The sequence below is a fragment of the Sorex araneus genome, chromosome 5 (assembly GCF_027595985.1).
Source record: "Sorex araneus isolate mSorAra2 chromosome 5, mSorAra2.pri, whole genome shotgun sequence".
Classification (NCBI taxonomy): Eukaryota; Metazoa; Chordata; class Mammalia; order Eulipotyphla; family Soricidae; genus Sorex; species Sorex araneus.
The window spans coordinates 3,000,624-3,028,222 of NC_073306.1; the positions used below are offsets into that span (position 1 = coordinate 3,000,624).

The following is a 27,599-nucleotide window of genomic DNA, read 5'->3' on the forward strand; positions in this document are numbered from 1 at the left end:
GAGACATCATCATTACAATGAATGGCTAGTATTCAGATTGCAACGTGGACTGTAAAAAATTTAGAAACAAGGCAACAAAAATGTAGGGAGATCTGCATTGAGTGGACACTTGAATGTTAAGAAATGATTTTTTTTATGGGATATGCTGTGATTGTGTTCTTCTGAAAACGTTCTTTGAAATACCTAAAAAAATGTATTTATGATTAAAAAAAATGGCAAGACTGTTATGAGGGAGAACAAATAAGACAAGAGGGTTAGATTCTGTTCTTCTCCTACTTTTCATGTGATGATATACACGGGGTAAGTGTTCAGGGGGCCTGGAGCGACAGCACAGCGGGGAGGGCATTTGCCTTGTACGCGGCTGACCCGGGTTCGATTCCCAGCATCCCATATGGTCCCCTGAGCACTGCCAGGAGTAATTCCTGAGTGCATGAACCAGGAGTAACCCCTGATCATCACCTGGGTGACACAAAACAAAGCAAAAAAACCCTCGAAAAACTGTTCAGAAGGCTAAGAAGCTGTTGTTCTGCAAGCAGGAGCTCAGGGTTTGGTCAGCAGCATGGCACAGCCCTGAGAACCGCCAGGCCTCAAGCAGACAGGGGAGCAGTCCTGAGCACCGCCATATGCATCTGCCTCCGCCCCTCAAATAAAATTAAATATTAAGAAGGTAAAAATGTGGCAAATTCTTTTTGAAGAGTCCTGTTAAATTTGGTGCTACACAAAATTGGTGGGGGGGAGGAAATAAAATATATAGAATGCATTTTAAATTTGATATAATAAATTTGAAATAAAAGCATACAAAATCCAAGTAAATTTGCACCTAAGAATTATTATTTCTACTTAAGAACCTTTTCTGTTACAGAAAAATATTTTGTGTGAGAGAAAAAGAATCCTCTAGTGGTTAAGCTGTCAAGATAAAAGAAAACAGAAAGGGAAAAACCTGATTAAGAAACTTTAGTGTCGGGGCTGGAGCGATAGCACAGCGGGTAGGGCGTTTGCCTTGCACACGGCCGACCCGGGTTCAATTCCCAGCATCCCATATGGTCCTCTGAGCACTGCCAGGGGTAATTCCTGAGTGCAGAGCCAGGAGTAACCCCTGTGCATTGCCGGGTGTGACCCAAAAAGCAAAAAGAAAAAAAAAAAGAAACTTTAGTGTCAAGAGACAGTTGAGAGAAGAATATGTAATCAAGAGGTACTAAACGGGCTGGAGAGACAGTACCGTGAGCAGTCCGAGTCCAGGCTTAGTGCCTGGCCCCCAGATGGCCTCCCTACTGCCTCCAGAAGTGATCCCTGAGTGTGCAACGGCCTGAGAACTACTGGATGTGGCCCTAAACCAAGGAAGACAGATTTTTAAAATGATGAATGCCTTCACTGAAATTTACTGGATGGGGTTAGAGACGCAGTATAGCAGGTAGGGCACTGACTTTGCACACAGGAATCTCCATCTGATCCCCAGATTCTCATATGGTCTCCTGAGCACTGCCAGGAGTAATTCCTGAGTGGAGAGCCAAGAGTAACCCCTGAGCATCACTGGGTATACAAAAAAGCCAAAAAAAAAGAGAGAGAGAGAGAGAGTGATTTAAGAAAAAAAAAAGTGAGAGAGAGAGAGAGAGAGAGAGAGAGAGAGAGAGAGAGAGAGAGAGAGAGAGAGAGTGTGGTGTGTGTGTGTGTGTGTGTGTGTGTCTCATAGAGCAAAGCTTAGGGCTTACAAGTGTTTTAATCATCCTGCCTCCTTTATAGGGAAAGTGCTTATTTTATTATTTCTGGCTTGGGGCCACACCTGACAGTGCTCAGGGCTTACTCCTGGCTCTGTGCTCAGGGATCACTCCTAGTGGGCTTGGGGGACCAAATTGGGTGCTGGAGATCAAACTTGGGTTGGCCACATGCACGGCAAATGCTCTGCCTACTGTGCTCTCTCTCAGGCCCCGTAAGAGACAGGGTTTTATTTTTAACAGGGCCCTGGGGAAGGCCAGAGGGACCGGTAGGCAGGCTCGGCATGCAGGAGGCCTAATTCCCATCCCTGGCACCACATGGTTCTGTGAGTGCCAAGTCAGGACGAGCACCACCACCAAAATGACGAAACAGAAAAACCACTGTATCACTGTCATCCCATTGTTCGTGTATTTACTCGAGCGGGCACCAGTAACATCTCTATTCCTCCCAGCCCTGAGATTTTTAGCAGCCTCTCCTTACTTGTCATTCCCAACGATTGGAGGCTCTTTCAGGGGCAGGAGAATGAGACCTATTGTTACTATTTTTGGCATATCGAATATACCATGGGTAGCTTGCCAGGCTCTGCCTGGGCGGGTAGAGGGGGTGGTGGTGGTATGTGTATGTATCACTGTAATCCCATTGCTCATCGATTTGCTCGAGTGGGCACCAGTAATGTCTCTATGGTGAAACTTACTGTTTTGGCATATTGAATACGCCACAGGTAGTTTGCCAGGCTCTGCCCGGGCAGGCCGGGGGGTGGGGTGGGGTGGGGTGGGGTGGTGTGTGTGTGTGTGTGTAGAAAAAACAACAGAAAAATAGGAAACAGAAAAATAGGAAAACAAAGTAAGTTAAAAACAAAGTATGTAGGGCCCAGAAGCACTCTCAGATAGGCTCTAAGCACAAACCAAAACCAATGAGAGTGAGAATGATAAATATTAATAAGTGATAAAGATTACATTCTATTTTACTACCACCACAACAAAACTGAGGCAAAACTGCATTTATAGAATTCTTGTGATTATTAATTATCGCAGGGAAAAAATTCCCTCTAGTGGTAGCAACAATTCTAAATTGCTAAGGGGATCACAGAAAAATAAGAAATGAAAATATCTAAGATGTGACTGAAAATGACTTTACCTGATGGCTAGGACCGACGCGAATCTCCCCCTGTGTACTGTTCAGCCTCCTGTGGTAAGAGAACAGACAAAGTTAGATGCTGCAGTATGTGCATCAACATTCACATTCCCAAAGCCGTGACTCGCCTCAAACAAAGAAGGCACAACTCTGAAGGACAGGATTATCTCCATCTATCCAGAGAGGCGTCGACACCCTCCCACCTGCACAGCTGCCCCCCTCAGTATTTCCATGCGAACCCCCGCTCCCGTGAGAAGCACATGCTCAGCACCTACCCAGTGGTCCCGAGTTTGTCCCTTGTACTGACTGGCCCAGAGAAACCACACAGCTATGGCGCATGCGGCCCGGCAATCCACGGCACCACCTGCTCTCCTGAGCACCACTGGGCGCAGCCAAAATGACCGAAGTCATAATCAAATAAAAATGAAATGCCCACTACTGCCACCTGAGCATTTAGCCATCATCCTGACATGTCTCACTACATACATTCTTTGTTTCCTCCTTCCCCCTTCTGTTACTGCTGTATGGATATACATACATTGCATGTATGCCTCCTCTTGTTCCATTACTTTTGTATGTACATATGTTGCATGCATGTGTCCTCCTGTCCCCTTCCGTTATTGCCGTGTGTACGTACATATGCTGTATGTGTGTGTTTCCTCATGACCCGTATTGCTGTATGTATGGATGTCTCCTGTTACTGCTGTGAAGACCAGGGCTGCCACATACTTGACCGTGGTCCTCCCACACTCTTTAGTAGTGCTCACCGAGAATCTCAGACTTAGCTGTGTCACTAGGATCAAAGCTGACAGGGGAAGCAGATATTGGGGTGATCACACACAAGGCCCCGGGCCTGCAAGGCAAGAGCTCTTGGACTGAGCCTCGAAGACATATATTCTCAGAGTTCAGTATCCCTCTTTTCAAAACATTTTTAGTGAGATGCCCGATCACGATCTCTATTCAAATACAGAGATAATTTATATATTCATTGAGATAACTTATGGTACCTAGCATAAACATGGGGACTTTCATTCACTCAACAGTTAAGTCAGTAATTATCTGAGCATTACGTTCGGCCTTCTGTTTTGGTTTGGTGCTCATGACTTACTCCTGGCCCTGTGTGCAGGGAATCACTCCTGGCAGTATTTAGGGCACTGTTTGTGGTTCCAGGAACTGAATCTGGGTTAGCCACATGCAAGGAAAGCACCTTACCCCTGTCACCTATTTGACTCAGAATGTATACTCTTAATTCAGAAACAATAATAATACCATCATTATCAACAATACATCAGATGATAAGATGAAATATTTTGCATCTAAACAGGACAGTCAGAAAAGACCTTATTGATTAGGTAGAATTTGGCAGAGGTAAGTAAGGGAGAGATGGGCTGGAGAGATAACAGAGGGGTTAAGGTGCTTGCCTTGCAAGCAGGTGACCGCAGACGGATCCCTGAGCTCAGAGGCAGGATAAGCCCAGAGCACTGCTGGGTGTGGCCCATCCTGTGCCCCCAAATAAATAAGATGTAAGGAATGAGTCAGCCGCACTAGGAGGGAGGAGGCGCTTGTCCTTTAGTCTATCCTCTTGCTTCTTTTTCGTTTGTTTATAGATCACACCCCGTGGCTGCAAGCAGTAAGGTGCTGGCGGTGCACACCCCGTTTCTATCCCTGCACCTGGACATGAGTACAACAATTCTAAGGGGAATGACCAAAGCGAGGCAGACCCAAGAGCAGACAGTCCCTGAAGAAGAGACCTAGGACAACAATACAAAACACTGGGGAAACAGAGAACTTCCTAAATGGGAATAAAGCTGTGAGGATAGACTGAACGGAGAGGGAGTGAGATGAGGCAGCGCTATGTTGTTGGGGAAGCACAAGTCATACTCCTTTCTTTGGCAGGGGCTGAGCATATCGAAATAAGGAAGACGGAAGGTGTAGTATTCTATAGAATCGCAATGAGGAGGGATGAAGAGAAAACCAGTAAGCCAGAAGGCGGCTATACATTTTTAATTTTAGCTTTTGCTGTTTGGGCCACACTCAGCTGTGCTCAGGAATTGCCCCTGGTGGGGCTGGGGAACCACATGTGGCATGGGGGGGACAGACCCAGGTTCAGCTGTGCGAAAGGCAAGCACCTTCCTCAGTGAGTTCTCTCTCTGGCCGGAGGAAGCTATTTCAATCAGGAGAGAAGCAAACTGTCATTGTTACCATTTCCCTTCCAAACTGTCCCTTAGCTCTGAGCAAGACCACTTGTCAAACTGGGGACTGTGGTGGTGGAAAATGTGGACTGGTGGAAGGATGGGTGTTTGAGCACTGTATGACTGAAACGTAATCATGCAAGTTTGTAACTGTATCTCATGGTGATCCAATAAAACATATTTTTTTCTTTTAGAAAAAGACTATTTGTCAGAAGCGCTCTCTCTCTCTCTCTCTCTCTCTCTCTCTCTCTCTCTCTCTGAATTTTTTGAATATTTTCTCCAAGTGCGAGTCTAACTACAAGTAGGTCTAGCCAAAGTAGGTCACCTCAAACACAGTAACCTGTGCCCACAATTCAGCCTTCAGGTTTTTCCAGGAAAGCGGTTCGCCTGCATGCCATGTAAAGCTGCAAAACCCCATGGTCTCACCTGGCATAGGACAGCTAGGGAGGCATCTCATCAACTACCCTAGTATTTTAAGGCCCACAAGTGATGTTATAAATATTTTGGCCACTGGCAGAAAAGGGTTCCCAACCTGTTAAGAAGGTTTATATGAACTAAAGAGGACAAGCGGTTGGCTGTGAAAATATTTCTTCTTCACTGCTAAGTTTTTGACAATTCCAAGATATACATTTTGTGCTATTTTTCTTTTATTTTCCATTTTAAGGTATATTTGGGTTTTCTTTTAATATTTTTATTTATTTTTCACACCCAGTTGCCTCTTTTGATGCTGGTGCACTGACCAGCGGTCAAATACACACGTGCCTGTGGTACGTGTCTCTGAGCCCGCTGGGGTCTGGCACCTGTCAGAGATGATACACACACACCTAGCCACGTGCCCTGGGAAATCACTTGTGGTACTGGGGATTGAATTTGTGGCACACTGGCCATGATGCTATCCTCTGGTCTTTTATAATGTTTTAACAAGTCTAATAGTTGGCTAAAATATTGCTTCTTGGCCATTTGGCAAAGATCAACTAAAAAGGTGCGATAATAATAAAACAAAAACCTAAATACCATAATGAATAAGACTGTTTAAATTCCATCTACTTCTAAAAAATTTAGAGGTTAAACATTATTAGTATTAGTGTTAGAGTATCATAAGAGCCAAAACTGGAAATTGCTTCTCTCACGTCTATATTAATGAAGAAACTGGTAAGGTTATTAGGTTAAAAGGCACAAAATAAAGCAAAGATTCTTGTACAAAGTTGATTTAAGAGACAGAAAGATATTTAAAAGGGCTGGAGTTCAGTTTAATATGGAATTCTGGGTTCAATCCATATTTTGGAGTACTGTGCTGTTAATACTTTCTAAGCATTACTAGGTATGATCCCAAACAGAAAAATTTATTTAAAAGTCAGTGTTTATGGGGCATGAAAAAATAGTACAGTGGGTAGGATAGTTGCCTTGCATTATACACTGATGGGGGTTTAATCCTCAGTATCCCGTAGGGTCCCAGAGCACTGTCAGGATTGATCCCTGAGCGCAGTGCCAGGAGTTAGCCCTGTTTCCAAAAACAGAAACAAATAAGAATGATAAAAAAGTAGGCACTGTTGAAAACTAGCAGTTCCACTATCTGGAATCCACAGCACACACTCTCTTCTCTTCGGACAACACCAGGTTCAACCTTAGGTGCTATATACCCTGCTGCCTTCCCAGGCCCGTACCCCCAGCTGCTCCTTTTGTGGTCAAATAGCACAATATTGGGTGACTTGTTAGGACCTATTTGAGCTAGGGATGGAGAAAGCACAGGGGGCAGGGCAAACACCTTGCGCACAACCTCCCCAGGTTGGATTCTCATAATGTTGGCCCCCCGGAGGACCACCAGAATAATCTCTGGGAGCAGAGCCTTGAGTAAGCTCTGAGCATCCCCAGTTACTGGTCCCCCCAAAAGACAAAAATTCATGGTAGCATGAATATTTCCATATTACTAAAATGTAAAACTTGACAAAAAGTAATTGATGATAAATAAATTTGAAAAATACTCCTAAAAACCACATATTACCTACTACACATTTCCTTTTACTCAACGTAGCAATTGTCAAGCTCTTGAAATGAGAATCTCTTTACACTCTAAGTTACTGAGCACTGGGCGGCGGGAGGGAGAGGGAGGGGGAGGGGAGGGGGAGGGAGGGAGAGGGAGAGGGAGGGAGAGGGAGAGGGGGAGGGAGAGGGGGAGGGGGAGGGAGAGGGGGAGGGAGAGGGGGAGAGGAGAGAGAGACAGAGAGAGAGAAAGAGAGAGAACAGCGGGTGCGGAGCTTTGCCTTGCATGAAACCAACCCTGATTCTCCGTGGGGCATTGAACAAGGTCCCCCCAGAATCACCAGGAGTGATCCCTGAGCATGAGCTAGGATAAACCCTAAGAACAGTATATTTCGCCTCTCTCCCTCCCCCAGCAGTAAAATAAATTACTACCCCAAGAAAGTGGTGTCTACATAACAGTTCATAGGTTGTCAGTGTGTGCCATATGTGTGTATGTGTGCATCAAGGATCAAACCCAGAGTATCACACTTATAAAGACCTAGCTGAATTTTGAGGCTAAAGGGGCAGGCCGTCCTTCCTGTTGGTAATCCATTCTGGGAAGCCATGTGGTACCAGGGTGAAAGCTGGACCTCTACATGCACATCGTAGGCCCCTGCCCTTTTAACCTTCTCTACAGACCAAAGAAAAAAAAGTCAGTGAATTAAGGAAAAATTAACAGTGCAGTTGATAAACCATACTTTGAGAAGCACTGATTAGGACATATTCTGAACTTCAGAAAATACTAGAGGATAAAGTGCAAAAAGCTCCTAAACTTTTAAAGTTTTATCATTGAGTAACAAAAGCTACATATTACTATCTCACTTCTACATATTAATTCACTTAATGCTTTGCTATTAATGAAAGCACTATTCGTGATACCCATGGAAACTCAAACCTCACTCTGTCTATTGTTTTTTTTTGTTTGGGGCCACACCCAGCAATGTTCAGGGCTTATTCCTGAATCTGCACTCAGGAATTATTCCTGATGATCCTCAAGAAACCATATGGGATGCCGGGGATCGAACTTGGGTTTGCAGCTTGCAAGACAAACACCCTCCCCGCTGTGCTATGGCTCTGGCCCACCTCTCCTGTGTCTAAAAGAAGAGAACTATACGAGAGATTTCTGTATGACGTACAGTGATGCTTGTTTCATCACACAATAGGTCCAAGCAAAGCCTGGGAGGGCATCATTTGAGAAAGGAAAATTCAGAACAAACTGCTTAAGTCCCAGCACAGTGAGGCCAATGATACTATTTGTGAAGTAAAAAACCACATAAGGAAATCCAGCATAATGCACCCCTCAGTCCCTGCCTAAGGCTTGGAGCTACACTATTTTATTTTAGATTCTTCTTGTATGACAGGCATATGACAAGTACAAGCAAATTAAATATTACTTATTGCTTAATGAGTGCCTTCTATGGAGATATATATTATTTCACTATTCCCGTGAAATCCTGAATAGGCAGAATTTCCACTTTATAGATAGTAACAACTCCCACTTGTAATAACAATAAAGCAACTAGAATATACACTTATCATTTTTGATGTATTAAGATATTCCAAGTTAAGCAAATTCCACATATTTTGGGGGTGGGGGCTGTACCCAGCAACGCTTGTTACTCCTGGTTCTGCGCTCAGGAATAACTCCTGGTGGTGCTTGGAGGACCATATGGGATGGTGGGGATCAAACCGGGGTGAGCCACATGCAAGGCAAGCACCCTATCTGCTGTGCTATCATTCTGGATAATTATTTTCTATTCTTCTAGATAATTCTTTTCTTTTCTTCTTTTTTTTTGTGGGAAGGGGGCAGGGGTTTGTGCATACTGGGGGCTCAGGGATCACTCCTCTGGGCTCAGGGGACCATACAGGATACGGGCAATTGAACCAGTGTCAGCCGTGTCCAAGGCAAGCACCCTCTCCTTGGTACTATTTCTCTGCGCCTCCACATACTTTCTTTTTCGTTTTCGCTTTTTGGGTCACACCCAGTGATGCACAGGGCTTACTCCTGGCTCATGAACTCAGGAATTACTCCTGGCGGTGCTCAGGGGACTATATGGGATGCTGGGAATCAAACCTGGGTGGGCCGTGTGCAAGGCAAACGTCCTACCCCCTGTGCTACTGCTCCAGCCCCTCCACATATTTTCGTATCTAATATTAAAGACAACCAGGTGAATGAAGTAGGAGTCATCAATACTGTCCAAACAAGGAAACTGAAACCGACACATGGCTAACAAGTAGGAAAAACCAGAATTCAATGCCAAGTGTAGTTCACCCCAAAATGAGAGCTTCCAACCAACTTTCATATTGGAGAGTAATTAAAGAACCAAAATTATACAATTAATTACAAACAGAAATGTATCAGAAAAATCTGTTTCAGTCCTATGTTCATTTTAGGTACCAAAGCAAGACAAAATAATGCCGTGGAAGATCAAGGGGACTGAGAGAGCTAGTGGGAGAGCACTGGACCTGGAGGCACAAGGCTGGAAGTGCAACCCCCAGTGCTGTCTGTGTACCTGGTCCCTGGCGCTGCGACTGTGAGTGTGTGCTCACCAGTGAGTAACAAACCAGAGCGCAACACCATGGTGATGACGACGACTCAGGGAAGGGAAGAAGAGCAGAATATCCAAATAAAAAGAAGGGTCAAAAATCACTGTCACTGTCATCCCATTGCTCATAGATTTGTTCGAGCGGGCACCAGTAACATCTCTCATTGTGAGACTTACTGTTACTGTTTTTGGCATATCCAATACGCCACGGGTACCTTGCCAGGCTCTGCCGTGCGGGCGTGATACTCTTATTAGCTTGCCGGGTTCTCCAACAGGAGCGGAGGAATTGAACACAGGTCGGTCGCATGAAAGGCGAATGCCCTATCGCTGTGCTATCGCTCCAGCCCGGGTCAAAAATAAAATCTGAAAATCACATTACTTGTGGGGAGGAGGTGGCATGTTAAGACTGAAGTAAAATCTAAGTAATAGATCAGGACAGTGACGAGGTGTCGTGGCAGTGCTGAAGGTACAGGAACTTTGTACATCAATACAGTAAGAGTTAACACTACGGGGGCCAGATCGATAGGATGGCAGGTAAGGAACTTGCCTTGAACATGCCAACACAGGTTTGATCCCCAAGCACAGAGCCAGGAGTCAGCCCTGACCAGTGTGGCCCAATTAAAAAAAAAAAAAAAAAAAAAAAAAGAACGTGGCAGGTCAGAGCCATAGTACAGCAAGTAGGGCACTTGCCTTGCACACAGTCAACCCAGGTTCAATACCTGGCACCACATATGGACCCTGGGAGTGATCCCTGAGCACAGAACCCTGAGGACGACCAGGTGTGGGGCCCCCAAACCCAAAATAAAATAAGAAAGCAAATTATGTTAGAAGAAAAAAAAATCAGAGGCCTAACATTATCAAAATGACAAAATGACATAAATGAAGAACAGATTGGCATTATCAGAAGGAAGGAATGGCTGGGGAAAACGGGAACGGTGCGGGGAGGGAATTTTGTGATAATGGCATAGATCTTGATTATGTTGGAAATTACACAAAGATGCCTTTGTGATAAAATGGCACACACAATGTACTAATGCTGATGATCAGATTTTGTTATGTTGTACTAGAAATAAATACAACATACTTGATAGATAAAACAGGAAAAGTAAAGGGGGTATTTTAGAGTATTGTGCAATTTCCTGCAAAAGCAAAAATAAAAGTTTTCAGAAAGTCAAAAGGTTAGCTGAGTCCTTTATTAAAAACAATAGGTTTAAGGGGCTGGAGCAATAGCACAGCGGGTAGGGCGTTTGCCTTGCACACGGCCGACCCGGGTTCTAATCCCAGCATCCCATATGATCCCCTGAGCATCGCCAGGGGTAATTCCTGAGTGCAGAGCCAGGAGTAACCCCTGTGCATTGCCAGGTGTAACCCAAAAAGCCAAAAAAAAAAAAAAAACACCCCAAAAAACCAAACCAAAACAAAACAAAACAAAAAAAAACAAACAAAAACCCAGTAGGTTTAAGAAAGCCAGGGATGAGAGAGGCTGCGCAAACATACCACTTCTAGCATAAACTGGAGTCAGCTTTAACAAATGACAGAATACCACAGTTAGTAAGTCTGAAGATTCTAGGAATTACTTCAACTAACTGATTTCTTCCCTCCAACCCCCACTGTGATTACTAAGTAACTACTGTGGGGTCATCACCTTAGAGACATACCTAACAGAAGTGAATCATTCTATACTAAACAAAACAAAAAAAACACCTTTCTTGTCATGATTCTAAGGAAGACTTTCTTTGTGCTGCTAACATAAATAATGTTTTCCAAAACAGCTGAGGCTCAATCCTCATTATTCTACCAATCTTTCCTTTGGAATATGAAATAATAGTCCTTCAAACCAAATTAAAATAATAATGGTGCCATTGTGTTTATTCATTGAATATTAAAAAAACAGAAGAAAATTCATTGTACATTAAATCTGATACAAAAGAAACTGATGTAACAAAGCAGTATCCATGGAAACTACAACTTAATATTTCAGTCCTCTACAGCTCCAGTGGATTAAATAAAATGACAAGATGTTCCCTTTGAAAAGTAACCTGTTACCATGGAAACGTTTTTAGTCTAAGAAGTAAACAGGGAATGGACAGAAAGGAGCAGGAAGTCTGCAACTGAATATCAAAAAGGGAGAAGCTTCTGCAGAGGACGGAGAGACCAGACAGGGGGGCTCTGTGAGAAGAGGGCCAGCTGGGAACAGGAGTGGGCCCGGATTAAAACCAAGTTCAAGTTGTCCCGGTAGGTCTCTTATAATCCTGGGGAGCGCTAAGTCAGGGATCTGAGTCTACAGAGGAGAGGGAGAAGGACAGCAGGTTCAAGGCATGGGCTAGAAGCACAGAGGCCGTTCCTGGAGAGTTAGCCCGAACCGGCTGGCCCCCAACCTTCAGAGTCCTGCCACCTGGGGCCCATTCCAAGAAGGCTGGGACAATGGCTCCGGAGTCAGTGCCATACAAACACCGCAACCTTCCTTTTTCTGCCCTCCAGATCACAATGCTCAAAGGAGTTCATTCTTCCTTTGGGGTGGTGAGTTGGAAGACTTTCCATTAAAAGTGAGTCTAAAAAATAAAAAACTTTTTACAGTTTGGGCTATACCTGGTGGTGCTAAGAGTTTTACTCCTTGGTTCTGTGCTCAGGGATCACTCCTGATGCTGCTCAGAGGACCATATGGGATGCCAGGGATTGAATCTGGGGTGACAAGATCCAAAGCAAGCACCCTACCCACTGTACTATCTCTCTGGCCCCTAAAAATGACTACTTATTAGCTTGCTCCAAAAGAACCCAGAGAAAACAAAAAAAATCTGAGGAAAATAAAGAGTAATTTATGAGGGCTGGGATTAAGAGTAGAGGGGTTTAAGGTGCTGCCTTGTAGGGAATGGACCCTACCTGGTTTATTCCCTGCAGCAACTATATACCATTCCCTGTACATCGATGTGTATAGCCCCAAATTCATCCTGAGACCCACCTCAAAGCAATGGATCAGAACCAACTGATTCTAGAAGGGTAATGGGTAAGAGTAACGATGAAACTGACAGGATGGAAAAGTAGAACACCTACAGTTTCTCTGACTTCTCCTCCAAGAACATGTTTTTGGAGAGCCACAACTGGCAGATCAAACTTGGGCTGGCTGCACGCAAAGCAAGTTGCCCCACCCAGTGTACTCTCTCTCTCTCTAGCCCCAAGAACAAATTCTCTTTGCTTTTTATTTGGGGTCATAGACAGCTTTACTCAGGGCTTATTCCTGTTCTATGCTCAGGGATCATGCCTGGCAGGCTCAGGGGACCATGTGGGGTGCTGGGGATGGAACCTGGGTTGGCAACGTGCAAGGCAAGTACGCTACATGCTGTGCCATCACTCCGTCCCAACAGGTCTGTAAAGTCACCACTATGTCCCACAGGCTACTGGCACTCACTAAATATATTCTAAATAAATAAAGATCAATTATTTGAGCCATATATAGCAACTGAGAAGTTTACTTCAAAACTAAGGCCAATTACTGCTCATAGGCTCGTCCTCCAAGTGGAATTCACTCTGAAACAGGTCAGTATTAAGTGCCCCAAAGTTCTGCATTCACTCACAACAGAACATCAATCGACACTGAAAGAGTTAATGTTCTAAATTCATATGAATGCAAAGGTTACTCATCTCAAACGTACAATTAGATTATTCCTAAATGTCCCCTAATGGAAGGCTCCTTATGAACAATCTTCTAGCTTGAAAGAAGAAACCCAGGCCCAAGGAGATAAAGCCGCTCTTTCAAGGGATCACAGTGAGTTAATTACAGAGGGTTTCACACCACATATCTCCCTAAATATAATTAGGAATCCAAACCCAAAATTTAGGTTTTTGGCTAAGGAACAAGAAGCATTTCTGACTGACAATGAGATGCAGCAAACAAGGCCCTGATACAATAATATGGAACATAAGCAGTTTTAAATGGTACTAAATATTAGTAATAAAAAATGGTACCAAAATTAAACATCGATTCATATGGATGCTGCTTGAAAGCATGACAGTGCCTTCTCCACTGCTTAAATCTTATCTGGCCTCTCCCCGCAACTTCACTTATTCTGTGTGCACGATCTGCCCAGAGCAGATGTTGGCAAAGGAGGAAAGAGAACTGCACACACACAAAAACGACCCCAAAGTGGGCAATACCGCCATCTGATGGGGGGGTGTAGGGGGGGCGGGGCGGGGCGGGACAGTAGCTGCCTCAGATGCAACTGATGGTGCTTTTTGTTTGTTCCCTTAAAGAAGATAAATTTCTAGCAGGGTGCCAAGTGGTACCTTTTTACTGAAAGGGGGTATTAGGTGTTTAAGTTTGGGAACCTCCCCCGTTTTACCAACACCAGTCCACAGTGCTAACAGTCAAAAAGCACTAAAAAAGGATGCTCTTTCACTGCTGGTGGGAAAGAGGACTGGTCCAGCCTTTCTGGAAAACAATATGGACAGTCCTTCAAAAACTAGAAATTGAGTTTCCATATGACCCTGCAATACCACTTCTGAGAATATATCCCGAGGATGCAAAAAAGCACAGTAGAAAAGACATCTGTACCTATATGTTCATTGCAGCACTGTTCACAATAGCCAAAATCTGGAAGCAACCCATGTGCTCTAGCACAGATGACTGGTTGAAGAAACTTTGGTACATCTACACAATGGAATACTATGCAGCTGTTAGGAGAGATGAAGTCATGAAATTTGCTTATAAATGGATAGACATGGAGAGTATCATGCTAAGTGAAATTAGTCAGAAAGAGAGGGACATACATAGAAGGACTGCACTCATTTGTGGAGTATAGAATAACATAACATGAGACTGACACCCAAGGACGGTAGATACAAGGGCCAGGAGGACTGCCCCATAGCTGGAAGCCTGCTTCATAAGTGGAGGGGAGAAGGCAGATGAAATAGAGAAGGGATGACTAAGAAAATGATGGCTGGAGGAATCAGTCGGGATGGGAGATGTGTGCCGAAAGTAGATAACGGACCAAACATGATGACCTCTCAGTGTCTGTGTTGCAAGCCATAATGCCCAAAAGTAGAGAGAGAATGGGGAATATTGTCTGCCATGGAGGCAGGGGGAGGGTGGGAAAGGGGGGTATACCCGGGATATTGGTCGTGGGGAATGTGCACTGGTAGAGGAATGGGTGTTTGTTCATTGTGTGATTGTAACCCAAACATGAAAGCCTGTAACTATCTCATGGTGATTCAATAAAATTAAAAAAAAAAAAAAACCAACAAAAAACCAGCACCACTTTAAAAAACAAACTTGGGCTGGAGTGGGGAGGGTGTTTGCCTTGCATGAGACTGACCCAGGTTCTATCCCCAGCATCCCCATATGGTCCCTGAGCAACTCAGGAATCAGGGATAAGCCCTTGAGCATTGTCGGATGCAACCCAAAAAGCAAAAACAAAAACAAAACAAAAACCAGAAAGCAAAACCCAAAAAACAAAAGCAAAAACCAAAAAACAAAACCACACAAATTTAGAGGGCTGGAGCCATAGTACAGTGAGAAGGGTGCTCGCCTTGCACATGACCAACATCGGTTTGATTTCCGGCACCCTGTATTGCCCCCACCCCCAGCACCAATAGGAGATTCCTGAGCACTGAACCAGGAGTCACCTCAGCATTGCTGGGTGTGGTCCCCAAATTAAACTAAACTAACAAACCTTAATTTCAGAATCCCTCCATGTTGAAATAAATTACAAAGTCACAGTTTTTGAACACTAAGTCAATATCCGGACCAAAATGTTGCTAGCTTTCTGCACACTGAGACAAGACTACAGGGCAGTAGAGAAGGAGCAGGCCCTGGAAACGGGGGGTTCTGGACCATGTATGCATGTTCATGAGGTACATCTAACTCAAGGATCTCTGTTCCCTTGAGGCTGGGAAATGCTATAAAAATAGCATCACTGGCCAGGATGTGACACCTCCTCCCCTCTATGGTATAGATATGGGGAGGGGAGAAGTGGTGGCAAAGAGAAGACTAACCCCCGCACACATTATATTAGAAGTGTCCAAGGCTGGGGGGAAATGAGGGCTGGAATGATGGTATAGTGGGAACGGAGCTTATTTTGCACATAACCTGGGTTCAATCCCAGCATCTCGGATGGTTCCCCAAGCTCTGCCAGGAATGATCCATGAGCACAAAACCAGGAGTCAGCCCTAAGCACAAGCCAAGTGTGGGCCCCCCCACCCCCAAAAGGGGGAAAAATGAATGCTGAATATACTAATATTTTGTAATATGAAAATAAATCTTTAAAAAATTAATTCAGAGGTCAGGAATATTGCTCAAAGGTAACTTTGCATGTGGGAGACCAAGTTCAATTCCTGGCACTGAATGGTCCACTGAGCATGAGTGACCCTTAGCACTGAGCCAGAAGTAGCTGCTAGGTACAACTGAATGTGGCTCAGTGATAAAAAAATGCCTTGCATATATAAGGCCCTGGGTTTAATACCTGGCCCCACCATCACTCTCCAACAAAAAAAATTCAAGGAGTATGGAAAAGAAAACACCAAAAGAACAGAAAAAAAAAATTTAGCAAATGGCAGTAAAGTGATAGGCAATTAATTTAATTACCATAATTCCTCATAATGAAGAGCTTACTGGTGCCCGCTAGAGCAAACTGATGAGCAACGGGATGACAGTGATACAGTGATACCATAATTTCTAACATTGTCTTAGTTGCATAGCATGTCCAGATGCTGAAACAACCACAGCTGGAGGAGACTGGGGACTGGAGACTTGGCCTTTGAATTCATGGCAATAACACTGAGCAACTCTGTTTGGCAAGAACTTTCATATTATTTTCATTCAATATGTATAACAAGTGTGAGAAACACTGTTTCAGCTCCCTGTGACCTACAAGAAAAGTGAGGTTCAGAGGAGGAGGAACTTCTACAGTGCCATAAGTTTGTGCCATGTCACCTACAGAATTTGAATCATACCATCTGGGCTAGAGTGATAGCACAGAGGGTAGGGCATTTGCCTTGCATGTGGCCAACCCGGGTTCGATTCCCAGCATCCCATATGGTCCCTTGAGCATTGCCAGGAGAAATTCCTGAGTGCAAAGCCAGTTGTAAACCCTGTGCATCACTGGGTGTGACCCAGGAAAAAAAAAAAGAACACACATGAGGGCCAGAGAGAGAGTTAGTTCAACAGGCTGGAGCTCATGCTTTGCATGTAGGTGGCCCAGGTTCAATCCTTGGCATCATCAAAAATGATTCCCCCACCCCAGCACTGAGTTAGGAACAGTTTCTGAGTCACCCCCCCCCAAATAAAACCAAACACAATTCCTGTCCCAAAGCTTTTTCCCCTGCTTTTGGAATACACCCAGCAGTGGTCAGGGCTTACTCCTAGCAGTGTCCATTTGAAGTGCTATGCGGACAGAATCCATTTGGGGTGCTGGGGTTGGCCACATACAGAAAAACAACCTACCCACTGTAGTAGCTCTCCAGTCCCGTCTCAAAAGCTTAGAACCCAATAAAGAGGACAATAAACCAAACAATCACAAGTTAATGTTTAGTTCAGAGACACTTGATAAGACAGTGTCTGATGGGGCTGGAGAGACAATATAGTAGTAGGCACCTGCTTTGCATGCAACTGACCCAGGTTACATCCCTGGCACTCCATGAACTTCCAGGAATGATCTCTGACATCACTGATGTAGCCCAAACCTCCACTCCCCCAAAAACGTGTCTGATGATTCCACGTGAATTCATTTGGTTTCATTTACTTTGTGTTTGTTTTTGGGCCACATTTCACTGTGTAGATAACGTCTTGGGAAGCTTTGCTTTCTGTTTCTGGGCCACAATCGCTGGTGCTGAGGGGACCATATGGGATGCCAAGGACCAAACCTCTGCTGGCTGTGGGCAAGGCAAATAAGCTGCCTGCTGTACTGTGGTTCCGCCCCCAGCTCTTCTTTGTAAAGAAATGTTACACTAGGCCCAGGGAGCTGGCTCAAAGGGTTGGAGCACACGCTTGTATATGCGAGAGCTCCAGGCTCAATCCCAACACTTGATGATCCCTTGAGCACTGAGCTAGAGTAGCCCTTCCTCCTGGCCCCATGCACCACTGAGTCTGGCCCCAAAACTAAACCAAGAGAAACCCAGCTGTCTATACGCGTCAACATCTGCCGACTCCATGAACATAACAGAGGGGAACAGTGAGTCAAATGTAGGTCACACTCACAGATGGCACCAATGACTTTACAATGTCTGAAACAGATTTGTATTCTTTATCAAAGACTCCCAAAGATCATAACACCAACCTTGAGTCATCACCATCTAAATAGGTAGATGCACAAAACTCTACAAAAACATTTTAAAACATATTTTAAAGGTCTGTTTGTAGCCAGACATGCAGGGGGAGCCTTATTAGAGAGTTGACCCTGATATGTGGTATAGCTTCCTGTTCATACTTAATTTGCTAAGTGTAAAAATGTGAAGAATTAAAGCTCTTAGACAGAATAACAGTTCTACAACTGCTTATCTGTCCAGAATTCTCCAATGATGGGTTTTCTGTTTTGTTCTGGGCCACACCTGATGGTGCTCAGGGCTAACTCTTGGCATGCCGGGAATCAAAGCCAGGTGCTGCATACAAGGCCAGGCAACCTGTACTCTCCCTATGGCTCCAGTGTTGGGTTTCTGAAACAAGTCTTGCAAGGATCCCTCTAATGAAAACCAGGAAGTACTACCTTGTCTGACTGTTCTAAAAGATAAAGACTTACAAGAGAAAGCACCCACAAAAAAGACATATGAAAGAAAAATAAGAAAAATTCCAGAGATAGAATTACATGGTACAGATGGAAAATTACTATCTGCCCCAAACTCCCACATGCGATGTTCAACGAGGGTGTCTTCTGAGAGTAGGCCCCCACAGCTCACATTCAGGCTGCACAACAAAGAATTTACCCGAAGAGCTGCTGTCTGCATGTGAAGCTCCAGAGAACTTCCCTATCCCAGGAGCCCCTCAGCTGGACTTCTATAGCTTCCCTTCGTCCTCACAAAAGCAAAACTTAAGTGTTATTTCCAAAATAATTTTTCCAGGCCTTATCAGGAAGAAAGCAAACAAACCACAATTCATATAAATGAAAACCGTCACTTAATATCAACTTGGGTAAGAATTCGCTTGCCCCAAGTGTTTATTACAACTGGCTTCCTAATCACCTACGGGGAGGGTCGTGTGCCTGAGCCCCCAACTGCCAACAGGACAAGCTCAGCAGAGCTTCACCTCAGCAGAAAAGACCCCCCAGAAGCAGTGGGCGCAAAATCCGATCCAGTCCTGACTTCATTCTTCAGTTCCAATCAGCACCTTCCTTTCCTACAGAACTCATGGCACACAATACACGCTATCTTCTGATAAAAACGTGTTAACTAACAAAAGGCCCAAAACCTGACTTTCTAATAATACAAAATGTAATGTCACTGCAAGCATTTTTAATTAGCAAGAAATTTTATGTAATCTTCAAAAGAAAGGACTAAAGTGAAAGATACTACAAACAATGTGACATAACCTTTCATTTTCTTTTTTTTTCTAAAAACGGCATTTTAAGGTGCTATTGTTGCAACCATAATCTGCAAGTGCTTCTCTGCTATGTCAAAACATATGCACTACTTCATTCCCAGACTAGAGGAAAAGATCACAAGAATTATAATTTGCACTGGCAAACAGGCTCTCAATCAAAACAAGTTCCACCCACCTTCAGAGCAACCAATAGCTGCCCACCTACCACCCTTCTAACACACCCAAACAGAGCTGTTCCGGGCCCAGGCGTTCCCTCCGACCACAAGGCAGCTGAGCAGCTGCACATTCGCACCGCAGCTCTTGAAGATGAGTGAGTTCGGCATCTGGCACCGGCGAGACTCAGGTTAAAATTATACCCAGACGAGGAAGAGGTGAGGGAAAGGGGGAGAGGTCAGGGACAGAGGGACCCACCACGTCCTCCACCTGCTGAAGGCATCTCAGGGCCAATCCCATTCGTAGCTCTGGCTGCACACTTTTCAATCCCACCTACGTGGCTGAATTCAAGGCTCTCGGGAACATGCACTATGAATGATGAAATGATTCATAAACATGTTCAGAAGTGAGAAAGAGCAGCAGAAATGATCACTGATCTGGTGCCAGAGGCAGATAGCCTACCTGCAGGGGCTGAATGGATCATCCATGACTAAGAGGCTCTGCTGAGGGTAGCTGCAGCCCTGCACCTCTACTTACTGCTCAAACTCTGCCCTTTTCCACTCTCACAACTCAAAATGGAGGCACATGCAGGCTGAGAGACCTCATAGAGCTTTCACTGAGCTTGTGCTATGACCTCAGCCTTCACGCAGAACGCAGAAACTTCCCCTCACACTGGCGGGACTGAGCATGTGCTGTGACCCTCCCTCATCCATACACTGTCTCTCAACGCAATCAATCTCAACCCTGCTGTTTCCGTAAATAAAGCCCAGCCAACAGACTCCGCAGCTTCTCCCTGCATACCAAGCTAGTGTGCAGGGAAGTGGGGCCTTCAAAAGGGGATCCCAGACAGCCAACACCAGGGAACGCCAGCGCCAAGCCACCAAGAGGCTTCCGAGAAATGCCCTGCGCTACCGAGGCAACAGCAAGTTTTGTCTTTTTTTTTAAGCGGTTTTAAAATAGCAGGATCTTCAAGAAGGAGCAGACTCAAAAGATACAGATGTAAATGCCTGCACATTAAGATTAATGCTTACTACGAGAAATACCGCGACACATTTAAACATATAGTAGAAGCTCTAAAGGGAAATAACCTCTCCTATTTCATTTTTGAAAATTTTATCTGAAAAAGGCCACAGGACCAATCTTAAAAACTATGGGAAGCTGGTGCTGCCACTGCCACCAAGGCACTGGGAATGCAGAGTACCAAAGCAGGTCCAGAACACTAAATTACACTGATTTTCATGCAAAAACCTTAGTCTCCATCAGATATAAAATTCTCAAATATAAAAACAAACCAGCATTATCTCCTTATGCAGAAACCCAAGTGATTGGGCCATCTGGAAGGCTGTACTTCTAACGTGCAAACAGGAGCAACAAGTCCAAAATAGTGGCAAAGAACTGTTTAGACAAATCAAGGCTGCAAATGGCATAACCAATGCTAGCAAATACCAAAGAATCTAAAAATGGCATTTGAGGTCCTCGATTCAAAAGTTGGCAGTTCTGGGGCTGGAGCAATAGCACAGCAGGTAGGGCGTTTGCCTTGCACGCGGCCGACCCGGGTTCGATTCCCAGCATCCCATATGGTCCCCTGAGCACCACCAGGGGTAATTCCTGAGTGCAGAGCCAGGAGCAACCCCTGTGCATCGCCGGGTGTGACCCAAAAAAAAAGAAAAAAAAAAGTTGGCAGTTCTCTTAACACTGCTCAGGAATCAAATTAATTCAACATTTCATCAGAGATTTGTAAGGCCACACAAGCAAGGCCCAGTAGTCCAGTCCCACTGGGCATGGGGAAACAGTACCAGTGCCCACAGAGCCGGTCATAACAGTCTCTGTTAAAATCCTCAGAAACACATGTCCTGTCCTCTCTCAGACTGGCCTCCAAGAAAAGTCAAACAGGTTTTCTGCCTTTCCTACTCCTGTGGGAAAACAGCTTGAACCGGGAATTACAGTCCTTGCCAGATTCCATTTTCTAGAATTTTATTTTCGTGCAAGGCAAGAGCTGAACACAGCAAAGCATGAGATTGTGGTGTCAGGGACTGAACCTGGATTGGCCGCATGTGAGGCAGGCACGCTACCCACTGTACCATCTCTCTAGCCCCTCAATCCAGCTTCCCATTTCCTAATATTTAAAACATTTTTCTTCCATGTTCCTAAGACCGACCTATAAATACTATTTTCTAAATCTAAGCTTCATACTAAAGGTTTTACTAGGTCGGAGACAGCTTGAATGACTGAGCGCAAGCTTTGCTCGAGGGAGGTCCAGACCTGACCTCTGGCACCACGTGATCTGCAGTATTTTAGAAGGCAGAGGGTATGGTGTGCCCTCCCAAATTAAACCAAATTAACTGGAGAATCGGGGGGCTCACGCTTAGTGGTGCTTGGGGGCTAGTCCCAGCTCTCTTTGAGAAGGTGATCTCAGCAGAGTTCAAGAGACTATGCAGTGCCAGGGATGAAACTGGGTCTGGCCACCAGCAGAAGTGTCTACCCCCTACTATCTCTTCTGTTCCTAATGACATTAAAATGAGATCACTCATTTTTAATATAGTTTATTAGCCTCAAACAGTGCTCAGAAAGACATATTTCTCTGGGACACTGGGAAAATTAAACTAATACAGCATGGCATGAGTCTATTCCCCCAACCCCCCACATTTCCATTTTATTTTCCTGCTCACCAGGAATCTGGGTGTCAAAGGCTGTGGAGTCCCACACCAGCCCAGGGCTGCTTCCTTCCAAACTCTCCCATGGAAGAGAGAAGTGAACACTCTATTCTGCTTAAGCCTACAGTCTCTTCCTGAGAAACTCCTGTGGGACGCTTAGCTGTGTATCTGCTTGTTTTCTCTCACACTGGTGGATGTGGACAGTTTCTTCCAACAGGTGGTGGTTTTGGACAGTGAGCTCAGTGGTTAGGATCACTCATAGGACGAACAAGGAAGGGACTGAGGGCGTGTCCCACACCAACACATTCAATATGCTCCTAGCAGGTGTCCTGAGTGGTTCACTGGCAGATGATTCAAATGAATATGATCACATTTTCCAAAAGCTTATGTGAAGACCCCAATAATTATGGGGGCAAGGGCCAAAGAAATAAATTATAAGAGGAAACTTCTGTCTCTATTCTTCCTCTTTTTGGGGGGGGCGGCAAATAAGAGGGTTCCAGTACCAAACACAAGTTTCTTAGTCACCTTCCCAGCTCTTTCTCAGGAGAACTCTGCGTGAGCTGGCCGATCCTTTTGCCAAGACGATAGATTCCGGGATTCCAGATGGCCCAGACTTAAGATGGGCTCTCAGTCCCAGCGAATCCCAAGCCATACGGTCAAAACCATAACTGATGGTGGTAAAACAAAGGCCCACACTCTTTCTCATCTCTGGCCTCAGAGGAACCAGCCAACTGCTGTATGCTTAGTCTCCCAATTCCTGTGCACTCAGCTTTGTATTTAAGTTTCATCACATCTTACTCACTACTCACATACTGGCAAAGGGGTGTTTTTTTAAAGACCAAATCTGATTTTTTTATCCTATTTTATTCTCTGTGGGCTGTGTTTCCAAATATACATGTACTCTCAACAGTCTCCAAAAACTGCCAACTCAGGTAAATTTAATTCTAAGAGTTCAAAATGATAACACAGGAAAAAATGAACAAGAAAACACATCCAGCTGGAACTTCTCATCCTCGAAAAGTAACCCAAACCCAGGAGAGGTGGCAGGTAAAAAGATGAGTTTGCATGCAGGAGGCCAGGGGTTTCCATCTGGAGTTACCCCTAAGCAACAAGCAAGAAGCAATGAGCCTTGCATGCAGCGACTCGGGTTCAACCCCCCACACCACATATGCCCTCCCTAACACCATAGGCACGAGTCCTGAGCGAGACAGTAACGTTTTCCTGTTTACTTTTCCCCTAAGCATTGCCAGGTTCTAGCCTAGAGGAAGGGTGGGAGGGAGGGCAAGACCCCCGGCCCCTTTCCCAGCAGTACCTATGACAGTGATGCCATTGAAACTGAACACTTCTGAACAACCAGATTCTTGACAAGACCTAACACTTTTAAAAAGACTGAAAATGGCAGGCTAGGAAGTAAAAAGATAGCTAGCAGTGGGGTTTTAAAAGGAGCATTACAATAAGGACTGGAAAGAAAATGTTTTAGTGCTAGCTAATAGAAAAAACAGATTATAGTTAATTATATAAGGAAACTTTTCACTTTTGTGATTAGTGTCTGAGCTCCCATTTTACCCGTTCAGAGTAACAGTCCTGCATCATTTAGGGGGAGTTAGTCATCACGAGCCACACCCTACCTCCACGTTCTTACACATGCTGCCTCACTGCACTCCTGAAGAGGCCTGTTCCCTCTCCGAGAGGCTCAGGGCAGGGGCTGGAGTGGTAGCACAGTGGGTAGGGCATTTGCCTTGAACGTGGCCTGATCCAGGTTCGATTCCCAGCATCCCTTAGGGTCCCCCGAACATCGCCAGGAATAATTCCTGAGTGAAAAACCAGGAATAACCCCTGTGCATTGCCGGGTGTGATTCAAAAAGAAATAAAGAAAACAAAGAGGCTCAGGGCACTGATACCGGCGCACGGCACTATTCCAACCTGTTCCTGCTCATTCAGAGGGGAGGCCTGGGGCCAGGGCATGACTAGTGGTAGGGCACTTGCCTTGCATGGGTGAAGTACAGGGTTTGTCAGCACCACAAAAAAAAAAAAAATGCACAGGGGTCACTCCTGGCTCATGCACTCAGGAATCACCCTTGGCGGTGCTCAGGGGACCATATGGGATGCTGGGATTTGAACCCAGGTCGGCCGCGTGCAAGGCAAATGCCCTACCCGCTGTGCTATCACTCCAGCCCCCACAAACAAAAAATATATTTGAAGGAAGAGGTAGAACCACAGCAAATAACACATCACACGTGCTATCCCTTATGAATCTGAAGTAGTGGCAGTCAGAGGTGGGCTACAGGCTTGCTTTTTCAAGTCCATGTCCTTCTTTAAAGATGTCTTTCTCGGGGATGGAGTGATAGCACAGCGGGCAGGGCATTTGCCTTGCACGCGGCCGACCCGGGTTCGATTCCCAGCATCCCCATATGGTCCCCTGAGCACTGCCAGGGGTAATTCCTGAGTGCAGAGCCAGGAGTGACCCCTGTGCATCGCCGGATGTGACCCAAAAAGAAAAAAAGAAAAAAGAAGATGTCTTTCTCTTTCCACATCTATATTTCTTTCATTAAAAACTATTTTACATCACAGGGGCTGGAGTGATAGCACAGCGGGTAGGGCGTTTGCCTTGCACGTGGCCGACCCGGGTTCGAATCCCAGCATCCCATATGGTCCCCTGAGCACCGCCAGGGGTGATTCCTGAGTGCATGAGCCAGGAGTGACCCCTGTGCATCGCCGGGTGTGACCCAAAAAGCAAAAAAAAAAAACAAAAACAAAAACAAAAAAAAACTATTTTACATCACAAAACAGAGAAAACATCAAAAACAAGGGGTAGAAGGACCTGCACCCTGATCCAAGCATTACTCACGTGGAAGAAACACAAACAGCTTTCTAATAGCTCGTTAAGTCACACACTCCCTCTTTTCCACCATTGGAGCAGCTCTGGAAACTACACTTTGGATATATACAGAGATGCTGAGAGTAAAACCAGTGTATGAGGTCAGAGGTCAGCGGTCAGGAGGCCACACAGACTCCACTACTGCAATTTTTTGCTTTTTGGGTCACGCCCAGCAGTGCTCAAGCTTCCTCCTGGCTCTATGCTCAGGGCTCACTCCTGGAGGGCCTCCCAGGACCCAACTGACCTTGGGCTGGCCACCTGCAAGGCAAGCACCCTGCATGCTGTTCTCTCTCCAGTCCCTATTGCAATTTTTTTAAAAATAAAGGTAATTACAAAGTTACAAGCTTTGACATTGTTACTATGTCAAAAATGAGATCTGCCTAAACTTGGTAATAGACATTCAAAGACTTGTTCTATTCAACCATCACTCCTCAAACACTATAGCTACAAGTCAGCCACCTAGAATACCAGCACAGAAGAAAGAAATAGTAAAGAAAAGTGAGTTCAGGAAAAGGAATGATTCAGGATGCAGAGCCTATAACTAAACTCTCTCTGTGTCTCTCCTCCAGATCCAAAACAACATCCTCCCACTGCATTAGCCAAACCGTTTTATTGTTACTGACTTTGTTAGCTGCAGAGCCATACCCAAGGTGTTCAGGGGCTACTCCCAGTTTGGTGCTTGGAGGGGTCACTTCTACAGTGCTCCAGGGACTATGAGTAGGCTTCTCCTTATGAAGAACATGGGGCTCCTACATGCTAAGTCTGGGCTCTTGCCCTCTGAGCTAGTTCTCTGGCCTTAAGCCACATTTTAAAACCAAACTGATATTAAGTTATCACTCTGGATTATTGCCAGAAACACACAATGAAGAATGAGGTAAAAACCTGTGTGTGTATATATCACTTTTAATAAGTATTAAATAGAAACAGATGTAAAACCAAAACTATTAAAAATAAATTTGGATGATTGTTATGAATCTAAAAGAAGAACATTTAAAACAAAATTATTTGCTCAATTCAGAAACACCTAATTTTTGCAGTATAACTATGCATTAAATAAACATGGCATCACTGGGAAAAAAAAAAAAAAAGACTCCCAAATTTTGTATCTAGTGAAAAATCCAAGGTCAGGTGTTCCACTTTTCACCTGGGCAAAAGGATGATAGCAAAAGGAAGTCAATAAATTCACATGTAGGGCCTGGAGTGATAGCATAGTGGGTAGGGCGTTTGCCTTGCATGCAGCCAACCCGGGTTCGATTCTCAGCATCCCATATGGTTCCCTGAGCACCACTAGGTGTAATTCCTGAGTGCATGAGCCAGGAGTAACCCCTGTGCATCACTGGGTGTGATCCAAAAAGCAAAATAAATAAATAAATTTAAAAAATCCATATATGAAAGAAATAGTTCGGGGGTTAGAGTGATAGCACAGCGGGTAGGGCATTTGCCTTGCACTCGGCCAACCAGGTTCGATTCCCAGCATCCCATATGGTCCCCTGAGAACTGTCAGGATGAGCAAGAGTAACCCCTGTGCATCGCTGGGTGTGCCCTCCCCCCCCCCAGAAATATTTCAAATACAAGATTCTTGGGCTATAGTGATACAGCTAAGCAGGGTTTGATTCCTGGCATCACAAATGGTTCCTGGGGCCCACTAGGAGTAATTCCTGAGTGCAGAGCCAAGAGTATGCTCTGAGCATCACTGGGTGTACCCCCTATCCTTCCAAACAAAAACCATTCAAAATGTAAGATTCTTTTGAAATGACCAGCTTATGACTGAACCATGGCATATTTTTTAAAAAAGAACAAAACTCACATCACTGTTTCTCTAAATACAGTTTGACCAGAGAGACAGCTCAAAGGGACTGGGTTCAATCCCTAGCATAGTATGGACCCCTAGCTAAGAACAACTCCCAAACAACTCCTGAACACTTCAAACACCTCATTAAGTTTAATCACTACACCTCAATAACACCCTCTGGGGGGGAAAAAATATTTTGAGTTAAACAAAAAAGGAACCATTACACCATTCCCAAGAATGCAGACACATAGATATGTATGCCTTGATAAGGGAGTATGTGACACATTACAAACAGAGTAAGTAAGCTACATTTTATTACCTATAAATTGACAAAACATTATTCTAAGGGCCACAAAAATAAAACAAAGCTTGAAGTGTGTGCCTTGCACACTCTGACTCCAGTTTGATCACTGGTGCCACATATGGTTCCCCAAGCACCACCAGGAGTGACTCTGGAACACAGAGCTGGGACCATTGCCAAATGTGGCCCCAAATCATGCCTCTCTCAGAGGGGACACAAGAAAAACATTCTAGGAGGCCAGAGTGATAGTACAGAGGTTAAGACATTTGCCTTGCACACAGCTGATATGGTTCCATACCCAGTATCCCATATGGTCCCTGTGCATCACCAGGAGTAATCCCTGAGCACTGCTGAGTGTGGCCCCAAAGAAAAAGAAATTCTGAATCATACATACAATTTCTCAGTATCTTTTAGGAAAAACGTTTTCATTAAAATAATATTTATTTGCACTTATACTTGATGTAGTTCCTTCACAAACTGCTACGAACCAAGCATCTTTTGTTTCTAAATTATTTTACCTGCAGATAATTTTTCAGTGTCCAGAGAAGACTACTGCTAACATGTATTATTATTATTATTAGTGTTATTGCTATTATTATTACTATTATTATTATTATTTCTTTTTGGGTCACACCCAGCATTGCACAGGGGTTACTTCTGGTTCATGCACTCAGGAATTACTCCTAGTGGTGCT

At 44.7% G+C, this 27,599-nt stretch overlaps 1 protein-coding gene across 2 annotated transcripts in view; it reads right to left on the bottom strand.

The window, feature by feature from the left end:
* RERE (arginine-glutamic acid dipeptide repeats) overlaps nt 1–27,599 on the bottom strand; it is a 399,605-nt gene that overhangs the window by 109,058 nt on the left and 262,948 nt on the right. For both annotated transcript variants that reach the window (XM_055137557.1, XM_055137558.1), the window contains one exon: nt 2,851–2,899. In XM_055137557.1, coding sequence (XP_054993532.1) covers nt 2,851–2,899 — 49 coding nt within the window. The remainder of the gene's footprint in view (nt 1–2,850; nt 2,900–27,599) is intronic.